The 19,109-nt window shown below is 50.0% G+C and overlaps 1 protein-coding gene across 26 annotated transcripts in view; it reads left to right on the top strand.

Annotated features, from left to right (window-relative positions):
* TRERF1 (transcriptional regulating factor 1) overlaps positions 1-19,109 on the top strand; it is a 221,921-nt gene that overhangs the window by 160,282 nt on the left and 42,530 nt on the right. For all 26 annotated transcript variants that reach the window (XM_013977938.2, XM_021098712.1, XM_013977942.2 and 23 more), the window contains 3 exons: positions 14,564-16,262; positions 17,979-18,025; positions 18,904-19,054. In XM_013977938.2, the coding sequence (XP_013833392.1) occupies positions 14,823-16,262; positions 17,979-18,025; positions 18,904-19,054 (1,638 nt within the window). In that variant the 5' untranslated portion in view covers positions 14,564-14,822. The remainder of the gene's footprint in view (positions 1-14,563; positions 16,263-17,978; positions 18,026-18,903; positions 19,055-19,109) is intronic.

Below are 19,109 nucleotides of genomic sequence, written 5' to 3'. Positions count from 1 at the left end.
CTCGGATCTGGCTGTGGCGTAGACCAGCAGCTGTAGCTCTGATTAGACCCCTAGCCTGGGAACCTCCATATGCCACCAGTGTGGCCCTAAAAAGCAAAAAAAAAAAAGAAAATCTGACCAGTCACACAACTTGTACACACATACATGCATATACACATACTGCTCAAAACACTTTAATGGTTCCCCGTCACTCCAAATATTAAACTCCTGACCTTTAGGAACCTGGAGTGATCTGGTGCCTGCCCCCTGTCCAGTTTCATCCCCACCCTCTTCGACCCTCTATTCTGGCCACTCTGGCCTTTTAGTCCATGTGTCCACCGTGTTCCCACCTGCCACAGGGCCTTTGCCCGTGCCATACTTGACTGTCCGGTAGGCCGCTTTCCCCACTCCATTTTCCTATTCAAGTCCTTTCATCTGCAGATGGCAGAATCACCGTGACTTCCTCAGAGGATCCATCCCTGCTCTCTCTGCTCAGGTGACACCCCTCTGTCAGAACATACAGTCATAGACAGATTTGTCATTGTCTGACAGTCCCCCCGCCCCAGACAGCAAGCGCTTGACAGCATGCGAGCTGATGTCATGTCGTGTACCCACCCTCATCCTTCTACTGTGCCTGGTACATAGTGGGCACCCGGTAAATACTTCATTACAGTGAATGGCTGAGAATCAGAGAAGGCTTCGTAAAAGATGCTAAGGTTGAGCAGGAACTTGTCGGTTGAAAAGGTAGAGAGTGGGAGAGAGAGATTTCAGGCAGCGGGACCCTGTTCTGGAGACTCTATGTGGCTTCATGGGTCAGGGGCTCAGGACGTGTATAGCTGAATGGTTGGGTAAATCACTGGGAAGGGAGGTGAGGGGCACCCTGGCCAGGCTGAGCTCTTTGAGTGCTTGTCCTTTGGGCAGAAGGCAGTATGAAGCCAAGGGGTGGTGTGGACAGAGCTGCTGGGTGGACAATAGATCAGAAGGGGCAGGGCTGGAGGGGGCAAGACCAGCAATTAAGAGACTGTTGGAGTTCCTGTTGTGGCTCAGCAGTAAACCCGACTAGTATCCACAAGGACTTGGGTTCGATCCCTAGCCTCACTCAGTGGATTAAGGATCCCGTGTTGCCACGAGCTGCGGCATAGGTTGCAAATGCAGCTCCCATTCAGCTCCTGGCCCAGTAACTTCCATATGCCACAGGTGTGGCCATATAAAAAAGAAAAAGAAAAAAAGAATTTATAAAAGTAAATCTGCTGCCAAGTTAGGTGTGAGCAAGATGATGGAATACAGGCCCTGGCGGGGAGTGAGAAGGTGAGTCTGTCACACAATTCTGCACTATAATCCCTCCGCCAGGGTCCTTGACCTCTGGCTCCTTTTTACAGGAACAGATCTGGAAAATGAGAGCTTGTACATTGTGTGATGGTTTGTTCATGAGGACAAACACATAGTCCTGAGCAGTTCTGTGAGCAAAGCAAAGCCCTGGACCCTGCCTCAAAAGAGTAGTAAGAGGAGTTCCTGTCATGGCTCAGCGGAAATGAATCCGACTAGGAACCACGAGGATGCGGGTTCAATCCATGGCCTCAATCAGTGGGTTAAAGATCCTGCGTTGCCGTGAGCTGTGGTGTAAGTCACAGACTTCGGCTTGGATCTGATGTTGCTGTGGCCGTGGTGTAGGCCAGCAGCTGTGGCTCCCATTCAAGCCCTAACCTGGGAACCTCCATGTGCCACAGGGGCGGCCCTAAAAAACAAGAACAAGCAAAAACCGAAAGCATAGTAAGATATTAGGGTTTTAAGTTAAAATAAAATTTTAAAGCATGCATATATGGCTTTTAGGTGTTCATGCAGGTTTTTTCACTGTTTTATTACATCTGCTTGTGTTTTTAAGAAATAATAGATCTCTATGGTTCAGTCATTAGGAAAATATAAAAAGCCACAAAATAAAATATCTTCCTACTCTTCTTCTTGTTCAGCCCAGAGACACCCCATCCCCACAGACAACTATTACTTGTTTGTTTCTCTGGAGCCTTCGAGATTTTCTGCATGCATGTACATGCAACTATGAATATACAGTTGGCCTCATGGGGAGCCGTATTTGCAAATTCTCCTGCTTTCTAAAATTTATGTGTAACCCAGAATCAGTCCTCGCGGGGCTTTTTGAGTCATTGGTGAACAGGCGCAGAGCAAAGTTTTGGTTTCCCGGTACGCGTTCCTGATGAGGCTGATCAGAGCCTGTTTCAGCTTTCACACTGTAAACAGGGGTCCTCTCATGGTCTAGTTAGTGCCACCCCTTTCACACTTCTGTGCTTTTGTTGATAATTTTGCTGTTTAAATCACCCCTCAGCCCCCATGTTGTGCTGAAGTCTGGTGTCACTGAGTGTACACAAGCTATGATGTGCCTTACAGAGGAGATACGAGTGTCAGATGAGCTTCATTCAGACACGAGTTACAGAGCTGTTGGCCATGAGTTTAGTGTTAGTGAATCCAGCGTATCCTTAAACAGAAGCACAATGAAAAGAGGTTATGTCATTGATGAAAGTTATGATTGGAGGCTTTCAGGAAACTAACCCTGTACTTCCCCCTCAAAGCAAAGGTTCAGTGTTCACTGATTCGGTGTTTATGGTGACTTTATAGAACATAACTACTGTGATTAATGAGAATCAATCAACTATGTATAGAGACATAGTCTGTTTTAACCTTGGAGATCTTTTTTTTTTTTTTTTTTTTTTTTTTGCTTTTTAGGGCCGCACTCGCGGCATAGGGAGGTTCCCAGGCTAGGGGTCGAATCGGAGCTAGAGCTGCTGGCCTACACCACAGCCACAGCAACATGGGATCCAAGCCACATCTGCGACCTACCACCACAGCTCATGGCAACAACGGGTCCTTAACCCACTGAGCAAGGCCAGGGATAGAACCCGCAACCTCATGGTTACTAGTCGGATTCTTTTCTGCTCAGCCACAACAGGAACTCCCATTTTATTTTTTTATTGAAGTATAATTGATTTACAATGGTATGTTAGTTTCTGGGGTACAGCTGAGTGATGCAGTTATACATACCTACTTATATATTCTTTTTCATGTTCTTTTCTATTATGGTTTATTACAGAATATTGAATATAGTTCCCTGTGCTATACAGTAGAGCCTTATTGTTTATCTCTTTTATATATAATAGTTTATATCTGCTAATCCCAAACTTTAGCCTTAGAGATTTTTAAATATCAGTTCATAGTTTCTGTTTCTTTTTAACAGCTGCATAGTGCTCCACTCTATGGTTATTCCATCATTCTCTTTAACCAATCCCTCATTGATAGGCATTTGGGATGTTTTCAGTCTTTGGTTATTCCAACCATACTGCAGTGTCTGTAAGTCATTTGTGTCCTTTTTTTTTTATTTTTATGAAACTCTGCTGTAATCATCTTACTAGTAAGGGAATCCTGAACTCCTGTATCTGTATCCTAAAGGAATTCTCTCAGAGGTTCATAACGGGATACATCTGGGCATGTCCCATCACACAGTGTGTCATTGGGATGTTGGCAAGGTAGAAAAGTTGATGGATGCAAGTTCCCATTGGTGTGGTGGTTGTGAGGGCGTGTGAAGGGCTTGGCCTGGGGTTTGCACCCACCACTTCCCAACACTTCCCATCCCAGCACCCAGCACTTGCCTGTTTCCTCCCCATTTGCTCCGCACCATCTTAGGACAGCTCATCAGACTTCTGTGTGGGTGTCTTTCCTGCTGCTCTCCTGACTACAACCCGCCCACCTGCAGTCAGTCTACAGGGCCCGAGGATCCCTGGGAGCCATTGGGGATGTTCTTAAGCTGGCATCCCAGGCTTAACGCTGGACCACATTGGCTTCTTCAGAAGGGGATTGTCTTTCTTATGCCAGGTGCTCAGGGGTGATGTTTGACGAATTTGCCCCATTCTGTAAACATTGAGTGGATCTGCTTTGGGTCAAACACTGCTTATGGCAGAAGGGAGGGAGAGGTATAAGAGCAGAGGTATTAAGACACAGGTCTGCTCCTCTAGAACTTAAAATCTAGTGTTGGTTGAAAAATAGAACACCTCAGGAGTTCCCATCTGGTGCAATGGGTTAAGAATCCAACTGCAGGTTAAGAATCTGCTGCAGAGGTGCAGGTTCGATCCCTGGCTTGGTGCAGTGGGTTAAAGGATCCCACATGGCTGCAGCTGTGGTGTGGGTCGAAGCTTTGGCTCAGATTCGGTCCCTGGCCTGGGAACTTCCCTGTGCTGCAGGTGCGGCCATAAATATAGAAAACAGTCACCCTAAGGATTACCAGCAGAGGGAGCAAACACAGAAAGGGGCAGGATACCCTCTTGATTCCGAGGCCTCCCAGTAGCTGTTTCATAGACAGAAGTCAACCCCTTGGGCCTCTTGTCATCCACACACAGTGTCAACTGTGGGACCCTTGGGTAAGTGTCCAGTCCAACTTTATTCTGTGACGCTTGAGTTCCTAGAAGCATCTGTGAATGGAAGCATGCAGTTTTTCTCCACGGGGGTGTGCTTTCACTGGAAACCAGACCCTCCTGACGAAACTGGTCTCTGCAGCTCCCGGGGGCATGTCTCCTGCAGACCCTCCTCCTGCTTCCATCCTCAGTCTGTTAGCCTTTGCTTCCCCTCCCTCGGCAGCTCCCCTCAGGCCCTGGGAGCCTGTTCAGGGTGCCCTCTCACCAAGGGGCAGTTGAGAAGGCTGGTGGCTCTCGGCACAGGGACAAAGGAGGCCTTGCCAGGGGTGGCCCAGCCACTGAGTCAGACCTCAGTCCAGGGGCTCCAGGGCGACTGGAAGTGGGAAGTGAGCCACGAAACCCTCTGTCTGGCTCCGCACAGCAAATGCCTGCCCAGTGCAGTACCAGGCATGAGGCAGGGGCTGGGTCCCAGAGATGGGCCAGAGGGACCTCCAGCTGCCTTTGGAAAGTTCACACCCACCAGGCAGGGGTGGGGGCGGGGCGAGGAGGATCAGCCAGAACCCAGTCCACTGGGGCCCGGAGTGGGGAGCGACCCAGGAAGTGCCGATGGGAAGGCCTCCAGCCCCGGACACCAGAGGTTCTCTGGCTTGTTACTTCACTCCTAGAACTGCCCGCAGAGTCTTAAAACTCTGAGCCAGAAGGGCTGTGCTTGTCCAAGGCCCCTTATCTTCCAAGCGGAGAGCCTGGGGGGCCCGTGACATTGCCCAAGGATGGGGCCTTTTGTTGACAGGATGCCGAGTGTGGCACTGACGTCACAACCTGGGGTACCTCCTGTCTGAAATGTGGACAGAAGGACCAAGAGAAACAGACAGAAACGTGGCCACAAGGACGCTTGTGCAGTCACTTCACATGCAAGGGAGCTGTTTTCCAGAAAGAAGGGGGGTGCTTTTCCCCAAGACACACACTCCTTCTCTGGGCCTGTGTGTCCAGGGGCATTTGTTTTTTATATAGTCTCATGTCTTCACAATTACAGACCAGTAGTTACCGTTGTGGCTCAACAGGTTAGGAACCCGACTAGTATCCATGAGGACGCGGGTTCGATCCCTGGCCTCGCTCAGTGGGTTAAGGATCCGACATTGCCATGAGCTGTGGTGTAGGCTACAGACACAGCTCAGATCTGGCATGGCCGTGGCTGTGGCTGTGGTGTAGGCTGGCAGCTATAGCTCCAATTCCACCCCTAGCCCAGGAACTTCTATATGTCAAGGGCACAGCCCTAAAAAGAAGAAAAAAAAAAAAAAATCACAGCCCAAAATGAAGCCAGCTGCTCTATTTGGGAACTGAACCCCTAACCGCGCGGCCTGCCTGGAAGCCTAGGGCACGAAGGTCTGCGGGCCTGGTGAAGCCCTAGGGGACAGTGTCAGCCCCTCCCCTCCTGTCCCCTGCAGAGGAAGCAGGTCTGTGCCATTGTCCTGCTGGAGGCCCCTCGGCAGCTCGGCCAGGGTGCTGGGCGTGGGGCTTGAGTGATAGGAACGGAGCCCTCCGATGCTTGACTTGTGTTTTCTTAGGTTTATAATTTGCTCTGAGGCTGGGGTGGAGCCAATGAGGCCAGATCTCCCCACCAGTCACCCCCTTCCCCCCCGTCGTCACCCCACGCTCCCTGGGGCTGCGTCAGAGGGCCGCCTCCCTACCTCCCTGCCCTGCCCTGCCCTGCCCAGGACAGCTGCGGGGACGGGGATCTTTCCTTGGCTGCCGTCCCAGGAGCTGACTCACCAGTCCTGAGCCTCAGGTCCTCGGGGGTGGGAGTGGATGGACCCTCCCTGCAGCCCTGGCCCACACCCCTCCAGCCGGCCACCCTGCTGAGACCCTCCTTGAGTCCCCAGCAGCAAGGTCTGCCCAGGGGGCCTCCTGGGCCCTGGCTGGAGTGACCTTTCTCCCCCACCCCCACCCTCTCCAGGCCTTTCTCTGCCTCCTCTGCCTCCTCCTTGCAAAATTTCTTGGATCTTTAGGAAGTTCGGTACCTCCCCCCACCCCAGAGATGATGGGCTTTAAAGGACACAGGTTTGAGGGTTTTTAATCTCTCCTCGTGGCATCCTGGTGCAGTAGGTTCTCCATCCGAGTTTGTAGGAAAGAATATAAAGGACAAAACTGGTCACAGATGCCAGCCTCCCGGTGGCAAGGCCGGTGGTCATGGCCAAGTCAGATCTCCTGGCAAAATATGATCACCGATTGCTCCTGGACTTCAAGCCGCAACTCCTTGGGAGAAACACGAGATTGTGAAGCAGTCGACCTTCAGGTCACCCAGGGACTCGTGTGCATTGCTCTGCTGTCTCCCCTGCCTTCTCTCTGCAGATCTCATCAACCCCCAACTCGTCCCATATCCCTAGTCTCCCCACCCAGTCCTAGCCATTTGTCCAGGGGGCTGGTTTAAAAAACTGTTTCCCAGGAGTATATGAACAAGGCGGGTTCGAACCATGGCTGCCTCCTCCGGGAAGCCACCCTAGATGCCTGCAGTCCCCCCTTTCTTCCCCGTGTCCTCAGCATCCTCACCATGCCATGCCAGCTAGAGAGGGGAAGAAGGAAGTGGTGTGTGGCAGTCATCCGGGGAGGGACGATAGTCATTCCTTGGTGGGGAACCACTGCTGGCCTAGAGGAGAGGGTGCTGCTGCCCATGAGGACCCACACACCAGAAAGCAAAGTGGCTCCAGTCCCCATTTCCCGGGGGAGAGCTGTCCCCGGGAAGCCAAGTTCACACTCTCCACGCGAAGGTTCCTGGGCTGTGAGTCAGGCATCTTCCTAGTCCTGGGGACTTGGAGGAAGTGATCGATGCCTGAGTGAGAGTCAGAGATGGAGAAGTACATGCCTCTTGGGGTCCAGAGGAAGCCTGGAAAATCCTTCCAGAGCTGAGAGTCAGCGTGAGCCCCGGGCAGGGAGCCGGGGTGCCCTGAAGGAGCGGGGGGCAGGGGGGTGGTCACTCCGTGAGGAGGAAGATTTCCGTGCTAATCGCCCGCATTGGCACAACTCGTCCACGATAATGAGGTTACTGGATTCTAAAACACCCACTGGCTTTATTTAGAAGACCAGTCAGAAAGCATTTAGAACAACATTGTTGTTCTAAAGGAGACCAGGAGCCACAAGCCCACGACTTGGAGAACTGCCCTTGGCTTCTGCCTCCTTTTGGGAGCAGAATCCCAGGAGGATCCAAGTTAAGCTCTTTTGACAGACCTCAGAGGAAGTCTTGACTAAAGCTGAAGCCAAGTCACTTGGGGAATCGTGTAGACAGTCTCTGAAGGCAGGCCTGGTGTTGGAAAAAGGAAAATCTTTTGGGGTTTTTCTTCCTCAAACAAGCGATGGTGGTCTGGCGGGAGCAGGGTGTTACCCCTTCCGAATTGTAAGCAAACAAGTCTCGCTGAGCCCTTGGCCAAAGTCAACTTCCTCTCACCCTCTCTCCTCTCTCCGGTTCAAAGGATGGTCCTTTTGGACAGACATCTTCTTTGCAGACTGTGCTCCGTCTCCTGGTGCCCTGGGGGTGGGGAGAGAGGGGAGAGGGCCTTTGATGCATTAGAACAGGGGTCAGCCAAGTCCAGCCCCCTCCACCCAGTCTGTTCTTGTATGACATGTGAGCCAGAAAGAGTTTTATTTAACATGTTTAAATGCTCAGGGAGCTCCTACTGTGGCTCAGCGAGTTATAAATCTGATTAGTATCCATGCAGGCACGGGTTCGATCCCTGGCCTTGCTCAGTGGGTTAAGGATCCTGCGTTGCCGTGAACTGTGGTGTAGGTGGCAGACTTGACTTGGATCCCATGTTACTTGCCATGGCTGTGGCTGTGGCGTAGGCCAGCAGCTATAGCTACTATTCCACTCCTAGCCTGGGAACTTCCATAGGTGCGGCCCTAAAAATCAAAATAAATAAATAAATAGTAAATAAATAAATGCTTGAAGAAAAATCAAAGGAAGAACACTATTTCTTCACATGTGAAAATTATATCAAATTCAGGTTTCAGAGTCCATAAATCAAGTAGCATGAGAACACAACCACACCCATTTGTATATTGCTGATGGCTGCTTTCATGCTGCAACTGCAGAGTTACAACAGGAATCATATGGCCCCAAAGCTGAAAGTGTTTACCAGCTGGCCCTGTACAGAAAACCCCTGTGCTAAAACATCTCTGTAGAGCCTTTTTAATATGTCCAGCATTCCATGGCTGTGTGCCCTGAAGAGAAAATAGTGAATTCTGGCCCGGGGTCCATGTCAGAAGCATGGAAACTCGAGGGTGAAACTCTCTGCGTCTTCTCTGTTTGGCTCGGCGTTTCAGCGCAGGGAGTGTTTATTGAGCATCTGCTGTGTCCCAAGCCCTGGAGACCCAGGACAGGTAGGATGCTGTTCCTGCCTTGGAGTGTTCAGACAGCCCGTGGGGAGATGGGCTCAGAAGGTCCTTCGCTGATAGTGTTTCATGGGGAACAGAGAGCATCTCAGGGTCTGAGCAGATGGGGTTTTTTGGTCAGACTGAATCTGAAATCCCAGAGTAAGGAGGGATTTGACCAAGAAATGTGAAAGCAGTCATTTTATTAATTTGGTTATGAATGGAAAAGCTCCTCGTGTCAGTTGCCTAATAGGAAGTGTCGTGTGTCATGAGCAAAGCCATTACCCTATTAGAAAAATAATAAAGACTTAAATCTTGAGTTGGTGTTATAACAGTTCTGTGGGATGGACTAATCCATAAAGAACAGTTTCCAGGTTTTAAATGATTTGTTTAAGATAGCCTTTGGGGGAGTTCCCTGGTGACCTAGCGGGTTAAGGATCCAGCATTATCACTGCTGTGGCTCAGGTCACTGATGTGGCACAGATTCGATTCCTGGCCCGGGAACTTCCACATTCCTGGCCCGGGAACTTCCAAAAATAAAAAACATAAGGTAGGCTTTTGATAAGATATGCTAAGCTGTGGGCCTGGCTTGCTACTGGCTGTGCAAAGGGGTGGGGGTGGGGGGGTGTAAAAGCATTTATGCGTGAGCAACATGTCTCTAGAATATAGAGGAACCTGAGTGATTGTTCCAGGAGGGGTGCTGGGTGTCTGAGGGCAGGGGTGGGAGGAAGACCTTCGGCAGATACCCTTTAAATTTTTTTTTTTTTTGCTCTAACTTTTCATTTTATTTTCAAGCATTTATTTGGCATAATTTTCACTCTTTCATATGCTCTGTTTTTATCTTTTCAATTTTGAACTCTGTGAATATAGTACCTATGCAAAAAAAATACATAAATTGGAGTTCCCACTATGGTGCCGTGGGTCAATGATCCGGCTTGTCTCTGTGGTGTTCCAGGTTCAATCCCCAGCCTGGCACAGTGGGTTAAGGATCTGGCTGGCATTGCTGCAGCTGTGGCCTAGGTACAGCTGCGGCTCGGATTCGATCCCTAGCCCAGGAACTTACATATGCTGCGGGTGCGGCCAAAAAAGAAATGTGTGTGTGTGTGTGTGTGTGTGTGTGTGTGTGTGTGTGTGTAAATGCAATGTAAAATAAGTGGCATCCTGTTTCTCTGTTACCGCCTTATGTCCTTTTCCCTAAGTCATTTTCCCTCTCTTTCCCGTAATAGAAGATTCTTGATTGCCTACTGCTGTAAGTCAGGTACTGTTGTAGGTCTGGCAGTTACACCTCTGGGCCTCAGCTTCTTCTTCTGAATGTGGGGAGACTGGTTAACCTTATCCAAGTCGGCCTCCAACTTGAGAGGGTGTCAGACTCAACGGGGGGGGAAGGGGGGCTCATTAAAACACAGGCTGCTGGTGGAGTTCCCCTTGTGGCTCAGCAGTCATGAACCTGACTAGTATCCATGAGGATGTGGCTTCAACCTCTGGCCTCATTCACTGGGTTAAGGATCCAGTGTTGCTGTGAGCTGTGGTGCAGGTTGCAGACTTGACTTGTATCTGGCATTGCTGTGGCTGTGGTATAGGCTGGCAGCTGCAGCTCTGATTCAACCCCTAGCCTGGGAACCTCCATATGGTGCAGGTGTAGCCCTAAAGAGACCAAAAAAAAAAAAAAGAAGAAGAAGAAGAAGGCTGTGGGAAAAGTGCAGAAGATAGATACCGAGTCTTGGATTAGGATGATAGACAGGCACGGGAGAAACATGGGTGGAGTTAGGAAAAATAACTAGGAGGTAAATTAATAGGTTGTGGTGATTGGTTAAGGGCTAGTGGGGAGTCAAGGGCAAGACTTCGGAGGAGTGTCCATTTTGGGGGTGAGGATGTTGGGTTTGCTCTGAACTTGGCAGCGGGCCTGTGAAGTAGCCAGGAGCTCAGACCCTCTGAGCTGGTCTTGGTCACTGGGAGTCCTCCTGGCTGGAGAACTTCACCTTCAGGACCTGCTCTGGGCATCTCTGGCCAACCTTTTCCTCCCCTTGCTTCCCTCTTCCACCCACCACTCCCCCGAAGCAGACCTCTCACCCTGAAGTTGTCCATCTCTTTCTTTTGTCATTCAGAAAGGGACAGAGAGCAGCTCTGGCTGGCTCCCAGTTGAAGGGGGCCTGCTCCAGTGGTCTTCACACTTTCTGCTTCAGAGTCCCCACAAATGAACTTTGCAAAACCACGTGCCCCCTCGCACATTTTTAAGTTTACATCTATATTTTTTTTATCATACTCTTGCAGGAGATGCAATTTCCAGTACACTGTAAACATTGATATTTTTAAGTAAAACTATTACATCACTGTTTTCAGTTTATCCAATGGAATCTAAACACCATAGGAATTTGATACCCACCATCATCCAATGCACACACGCGTCTGTTAACTGTCAGTGTTCCTTTTTCTCCTTGATTTTTTTTTTTCTTTTGTCTTTTCTACAGCCACACCTGCAGCATATGGAGGTTCCCAGGCTAGGGGTCTAGCTGGCGCTGTAGCTGCCAGCCTACACCACAGCCATGGCAACGCCAGATCCTTAACCCACTGAGCAAGGCCAGGGATCGAACTGGCAACCTCATGGTTCCTCGTCGGATTCATTAACCACTGAGTCACGACAGGAACTCCTCTCCTTGAAATTTTATTTCCGTTTCCCTTCCCCCATGGAATTTCATCCCAGTGTAATATATGTAGTATGTTTTTGTGCAAAAGTCTTTCATTTACTTCCTTATCATATTTCTCTGTAACTATTTTGTATGGTTAAAACTTTTTAGTTTCCTGAAATCATAAAGCTTTAAGTATTAAAATTTTCATTTTGTCTGAATTATCATTATGATTAGTAATAGTATGCCATTGATCAAAAAAAGTCAAATGTATTCAAATTTGGATAAATAATTAATAAACATAAAAACTAAAATTATGTGGAAGATACTCCTCTTAGATGGTGATGCTGGATGACTTTTGAAGATAATTTTTTTATGGATGGATAATACACACGTGTGTGTGTGTGTGATGGGGTCAGGGTGTACAGCTCAGGTTTTCACTGAGCTCACACACCATGCAGTTCTCCCCCAGGTCCAGAGAGAGCTGGTGCTGGGTTATTTCTTCTGTGTTTTAATTCATCCATGGAAGAATGCTATTTGTTGCATGAGCTATGAGATAAGCTTCAGCACTGACTATAATTCCATATTTCATTTTCTGTAGATACAAACACTCAAAACCCTCATTGGCAAAAACTAACAGATGCAAGTACAAGTCCAAAAATCACATAGTGATCTATCACTAACAATTATAGTTTAATTACTTCTATTAGGTTTCCTAATGGGAAAAAAAAAAAAAGAATTGGAAACCACCCAGCTTACTTGCAAAGATTTACTTACTTCTTTAATAGAGTTGCTTGCTTTCTCAGTGTTCTGTTCCCCTTGTGTGGCAGCTGGGGGAGTTACCCCTGGGGCATAAGCCTAGTTAAGATTTGGGCTGGAATGACTAAGAGGTTTGTCTTTCTTTCCTAAAGGAAGAGGGCTGATGTGAAAGAGCAGGTATAATAAAAGGACATCTTGCACATCTGTAGCTGGTTAGCAGGCATTTAATCCATCCAGAACCATTTGGCATGGACCAAATATGCTTTATGAACGTTTTCTCTCTCTCTCTCTTTTTTTTTTTTTTTTTTTTTTTTTTTTTTTTTTAGGGCTGAACCCACAGCATATGGAAGTTCCCAGGCTAGGGGTCAAATCGGAGCTGCAGCTGCTCGCCTACGCCACAGCAACAGCAACGCCAGATCCCAACCGCCCAGAGCTCAGGGCAATGCCAGATCCCTAACCCCACTGAGCAACCCCATCCTCATGGACAGTAGTCGGGTTCATTGCCACTGAGCCACGACAGGGAACTCCAGCTTTATGGGGGTTTTGAATGAGACCAGATTTCAAGGACCTTTTGACATGGGCCAAATGTCTTATGGACCCAGTGTCTTACAGGCATTTTGGACAGAACCAAATGTCCCGCAGGACTGTCTCTCTTTAGTCCTAGAAAAGGGTTTTTATGGAAGTTGAGGAACTGGACACTGATTCTCTTATAACTTCGCATGTGTGGGTAGTGCTTGGAAAGTCTTAGTGTACTCCCAGGGGTTTACACACCCCCATTTGAAGTTCATGAAAGAGGAATTCCCGTCATGGCTCAGCAGAAACAAATCTGACTAGTATCCATGAGGCCACAGGGTCGATCCCTGGCCTCGCTTAGTGGGTTAGGATCCAGTGTTGCTGTGGCTGTGGTGTAGGCGGCAGGTGTAGCTCTGATTCAATCCCTGGCCTGGGAACCTCCATATGCCATGGGTGTGACCCTAAAAGACAAAAAAAAAAGTGAAGTTCATGAAAGAACCTGTGTGACTTGGAATCAGACTCAACCACTCTCTCAAAATGTCCTAGTTCATGTTTCTAAGAGGGGGAATCTGAATGGCCCAGCCTATTTTTTGGAGTCAAGCACACCATTGGCTTCCAGCCAGGTGGTTAGCACTGTACACAGATGTTTCCCTGAGCAGGGACCCCAAGGAAGCAGGGACCCCAAGGAAGCAGGGAGCTATGGACTGACATGTGCATACTCTTCCTTGAAACTTTCTCCAAGTCTCTTCTTCTGCTGGAAACACAGTCCACAGTCTGTGAGCTCCTTATCTCTTATTTTTAGCTTTTTATTATGTGCATCTCTTTCCACCTTATACTGAAGTTATCATGTGACCAACTAATTTTTCTAACCATAAGTGCCTTGAGAACTGACCCGTGTCTTATTTCCTAGCATTGTACCTTATACTTAGTAGATGTCTGTGTCTAATAAATAAATATTTGTTGACCAGATGAATTGATTGATGAAGGTCTAAAATTTTTTCATATCCCCTACAGGTCCTAGGATAGTGCTGGGCTTTCTGTAGCAGGGTCTCAGAAGAATGGATGGATTAATCAGTGAGCAAAACATTGAATTAACGAGCCATTGTGCAATGGCTTGAAAGTAGAGAATTCACTTCTCACATGGGGGTCAAGATCTACAGAATCAGTGTAAAAGTGCAGCATGTATGAAACCGGCTATGTCTTTTTTTTTTTTTTTTTAAACTACAGGTGATTTACAGTGTTCTGCCCATTTCTGCTCTGCAGCAAAGGGACCCAGTCATATGTATGTGTATGTTCTTTTTCTCATATTATCTTCCACCATATTCTATCACAAGTGATTGGATATAGTTCCCTGTGCTATATAGCAGGACCTCATTGTTTATCTAGTCTAAGTGTAATAGACACTCATGATGGAGTGTGATAATGTGAGAAAAAAGAATGTATGTATGCGTGACTGGGTCACCTTGCTGTACAGTAGAAAATTGATAGAACACTACAAACCAGCTATAATGGAAAAAAAACATCATTAATTAAAAAAATAGAAAAAAAAAATTTTTTTTTTGCCTTTTTGCCATTTCTTGGGCCACTCTCGCGGCATATGGAGGTTCCCAGGCTAGGGGTTGAATCGGAGCTGTAGCCGCTGGCCTACACCACAGCCACAGCAACATGGGATCCGAGCCTCGTCTGTGACCTACACCACAGCCCACGGCAACGCCGGATCCTTAACCCACTGAGCAAGGTCAGGGATTGAACCCGCAACCTCATGATTCCTAGTCGGATTCGTTAACCACCGTGCCAGGACGGGAACTCCCCTGTGTCGTATTTATTTCTATAATGGGTTGTGGTAGATAAACTTGCTCACTTCAGAGTATCAGGTAAATCCCTTCCTGTCCTCTGCATCTTGTCTTGCAGGTGTGAGCGGCACCTCTTCACCACGGTGGCGTTTGGTCCCTACCTCAGCCCGGGTGAGGATGTAAACCCCCCCGCTCTGCACATGTGTGGTACAGGCCAACAGGAACACCTGGCTCCAGCCACGGGCACGGACATGTCAGCCGTGGAGTAGTGTGGACGCTCTCTCTCTGCTTCTCAGGGTTTCAGTCCTTTCGGGTTTGTGTCATTGACCTGTTTTTTATGGTTTTGTGGCTGGACGTTCACGACCAAGGCAGGCACCATGGGGGATCAGCAACTGTACAAGACCAACCACGTGGCCCATGGTGGTGAGAACCTTTTCTACCAACAGCCACCTCTTGGCGTCCACGGCGGGCTGAACCACAGCTATGGGAATACGGTCCCTGGCGCTGCCATGGATGCTCCTCAGGCATCACCCATCTCCCCCCACTTCCCTCAAGATCCTCGGGACGGTCTAGGCTTGCCTGTTGGCTCCAAAAACCTTGGCCAAGTGGATACCTCAAGGCAGGGAGGGTGGGGAGGGCCCGCAGGGCCTGGAAACCACGTCCAGCTACGCAGCAACCTGACCAACTCAAACATGATGTGGGGGGCACCAGCCCAGGCGGAGCCCGCCGATGGCTTCCAGTACACCTACTCCCAGGCCAGCGAGATCCGGACCCAGAAGCTCACCAGCGGTGTCCTGCACAAGCTAGACTCTTTCACCCAGGTGTTTGCCAACCAAAACCTGCGGATTCAGGTCAACAATATGGCCCAGGTGCTGCACACCCAGTCGTCAGTGATGGACGGAGCCCCGGACAGTGCCCTCCGCCAGTTGCTGTCCCAGAAGCCCATGGAACCCCCAGCACCGGCCGTCCCCTCCCGCTACCAGCAGGTGCCCCAGCAGCCTCACCCTGGTTTCACAGGTGGGCTGTCCAAACCAGCTCTTCAGGTTGGGCAGCACCCAAGCCAAGGGCACCTGTATTATGACTACCAGCAGCCCCTGGCACAGATGCCAGTGCAAGGAGGACAGTCCCTGCAGGCCCCCCAGATGCTGTCCCCGCACATGCAGCAGATACAGCAGCACCAGTATTACCCGCAGCAGCAGCCCCAGCCGCAGCAGCAGCAAACTGGGCAGCAGCGTATGTCGATGCAAGAAATGCAGCCGCCCCTGCAGCCGCTTCGCCCGTCACAGCCCCAGCAGCAACAGCAGCAGCAACAGCAGCAGCTGCAGCAGCGGCAGGCTTCGATGCAGATACCTCAGTATTTTCAGTCCCAACCCGTGATGCAGCATTTGCAAGAGCCGCAGCAGCCACAGATGCACTTGCAGCCCCCTTCTTACCACAGGGACCCCCACCAGTACACCCCGGAGCAGGCGCACGCTGTCCAGCTGATTCAGCTGGGCTCCATGCCCCAGTACTACTACCAGGAGCCTCAGCAGCCCTACGGCCACCCTCTGTACCAGCAGAGCCACCTGCCCCAGCACCAGCAGCATGAGGACAGTCAGCCCAAGACTTATCCAAGTGACCGGCAGGCCCAGGCCATGCTGAGCTCCCACGGGGACCTGGGGCCTCCAGATACAGGAATGGGAGACCCGGCAAGCTCGGACCTGAACCGGGTCAGCAGTGCCCTCCCGCACCGGCCGCTCCTGTCCCCCAGTGGCATCCACCTCAACAACATGGGGCCTCAGCACCAGCAGTTGTCTCCCAGTGCCATGTGGCCCCAGGTACTCCCACCGTGGATGTTGCCCTTGGTATCGGGGTGTGCTCCTGGGCCAGCCAGCTGAGTCTGTGCAGTGCCAGGTCCTCCCTCCCAACCCCTGCAGCACTTCCGTTCTTGCCTTATTCCACAAACATTGACCAGACGCTGTCTACGCCAAGCCATTGGAATTCAGAGTCCATTTTGACTCAGGGCTTCACCCCTAGAGCTTAGAATCTCACTAAGGAGAGGGCCAAAATACCATAGCAGGTCCCGAACGATGCATGTCATGGTCAAGGTCTGATCAGGTGCTCGGGGACCAGGACCAGCTAATAACGGTGTCTAGCCCCCTTAGAACTATATCCTTAGGGAATGTCCTGGGCACCTGTTCCCCCTTTGCGAGGGAGACCTCGTCATGACAGCATTTCTCAAAGGACGTTGCTCCAAATAAGAGTTCCATAGAGGAGTTCCCTTCGTGACTCAGCAGTTAACGAACCCGACTAGGATCCATGAGGATGCGGGTTCCATCGTTGGCCTCGGCTCAGTGGGTTAAGGATCCAGCATTGCCATGAGCCTTGGTGTAGGTCAGATCTGGGGTTGCTGTGGCTGTGGTGTAGGCTGGCAGCTACAACTCCAATTTGATCCCTAGCCTGGGAACTTATCCTATGCTGCAGGTGTGGCTCTAAAAAGCAAAAAAAAAAAAGAGTTCATAGAATGTTTAGTGGATATTGCTGGGGAAGAGGAATGGGTTCTCTGGATGGAGGGTTTCTTAAAGTAAAAGAGGGTGCTGTGTTGCTGGGCTTCTCAGGGTCTTTAACATGCTCATGTGCACCGTGAGCATCCCCAAGGGGAGACCTCATATAGTTGCAGAGATGAAAAACCTTCGCTGCCCTCAGGATCCAGGCAGGTGAAGTCAATAAGCCACACGGCCTGGTAGGAGATGATAAGGTCTGCAGTAGATAGGAGACCCGATGCCCCATCTCATGATGCTCCTAGTCAGGATATTTAAAAACAGTCTAGCCAGGCAAACCGTGTCTGTAGGCCAGATTCAGCTTGCAGGTGACCCTTGCTAACCCTTGATTGTTCCCCAGATGTATTTGGTCACAAAACCACCCTGCGGTGTGCTGGGCACCATTCATGCCTTGGCGTGTTGCAGGTGCTACACTCATGTGACAACAGGGTCTGGGGGTGGGGGAGGTCACCTTGAATAGGACCAGGATAGAGAGGAGGGGGGCTGTGAGGAGGGGTGAAGGCCAGAGATGAACTCCCCATGACCTTGTTGTGTTTAGGACTTGGGCCAGTGGTAACGGAGAGCCTTTGTGATTATGAAAATAAGAGGACAGGGCTGGGAAGGAATTCCAGCAGGAAGTCGCCCAGCTTGATGCTGTCTCTCAAGGGAATGGAGCCTGTCTGTGCACAGAGTGGGTGGACGGGAGAGCAGGAAGGAAGGAGGTGGGGAATGAGTCCTAGCGGGCTTGTGGCCGGTGGGGCCCCCTGAGAGGGCGGGGCCCCAGACCCGGGACCGTCAAGGGCAAGAAGTCTGGAAGCCTCAGGTGTGGAAGAATAAGGTCAGGAGTGGCCGTGAGCCCAGTGGGCGTGAGGGGGAGAGCGGGGAAGAACCCTAGAAGTGCAGGCCCTGGGGGTTCCTGCTGCTCAAGGACCCCTCCCATCAGAAACACATGGTTTTTTTTCTTTTTTTTCTTTCTTTCTTCTTTCTTCCGGTGCCCTGCATGGCTCAAATTAGATGCACGTACCTGATGGCAGAGCCCAGCCGGGGTCCCCTGAGTCAAGGTATGTTGGATGCATGGAGGCTCGTTGGCATTTGGGGAGACTGGGAGATTTCCCTGGATTGTCTCATGATTCATTTCCAAAGCCATTCCTCAAAGAAATGTATAAGAATAATAATAGCAGTTACTGTGTTTGAGCGCTTACTGTTACTCTCTCTTGTGTGTAATAAGGTAACTGAGCAAGAGTGGGTGTGATTTCCATGTGCCCACTACAAAGTGAGCACTCAACCATTGTTGGCTATAATTACTATTATTTTACGCACGAGAAAACTGAGGCTCAGAGAGCTTAAAGTAGCACATCGAGGAAGTAGGGATGCTGGGGTGGACTCCAGAGCCCATGTTCTATCCCCTATGCATTCAGTATTTATTGAGTACCTACTGTGTGCCAGGCATAGCGCTAAGCTTTGCGGATGCCACAGTGGATCATAGCACGGTCTTGTTTTCTCGCCTGGTGGCCGTGGTAAATAAAAACTTAGCCAGAACCTGATAAACTGCTAAGGCGTGTGATCTGGAGGTTGAACCAGAAGACTTAAACACAGGTCTCTAAAGGAAGCCTTCTGGAAGAGACCCAAGCTGACCCTAGATGGATAATAAGCATGGGGGCAGGGGAATGGGGCCAAGCCCCTGAAAGCCTAGAATGAAGGAAGACATTTGGTTCAACTCTTGCAGGATCTTGAGGATCTTAGTTACAGATGAACTAAGTCCATCTGTAAATTGGACTTAGTTCTCAGAAAGCAACTGGGGCGCTACAAGTGGGACTGTGGCCCTGGGTGCTCTGGATGAATGAAATGGGTTCATTGTGGGGTGTGAGGTCTTGTGATAAGTCACTGTTCCCCTTTATCACTGTGCGTGTCCTCTCTGCTTGGCCCTCCCCTTGAGCAGTGGCCAGCCAAAAGGAGTGTTTGGGGAGCAGTTTGATGCCAAGAACAAGCTGACGTGCTCCATCTGCCTGAAGGAGTTCAAGAGCCTGCCTGCCCTGAACGGGCACATGCGGTCCCACGGGGGGATGAGGGCCTCGCCCAGCCTCAAACAGGTGAGTCGGCATCAGCCCTGCTCCTTCCCAGGCCATGTGCTGCTTGCTTTGCTTT

This window comes from Sus scrofa, chromosome 7 (assembly GCF_000003025.6).
Source record: "Sus scrofa isolate TJ Tabasco breed Duroc chromosome 7, Sscrofa11.1, whole genome shotgun sequence".
Lineage (NCBI taxonomy): Eukaryota > Metazoa > Chordata > Mammalia > Artiodactyla > Suidae > Sus > Sus scrofa.
This window is presented reverse-complemented; position numbering and strand designations above follow the sequence as displayed.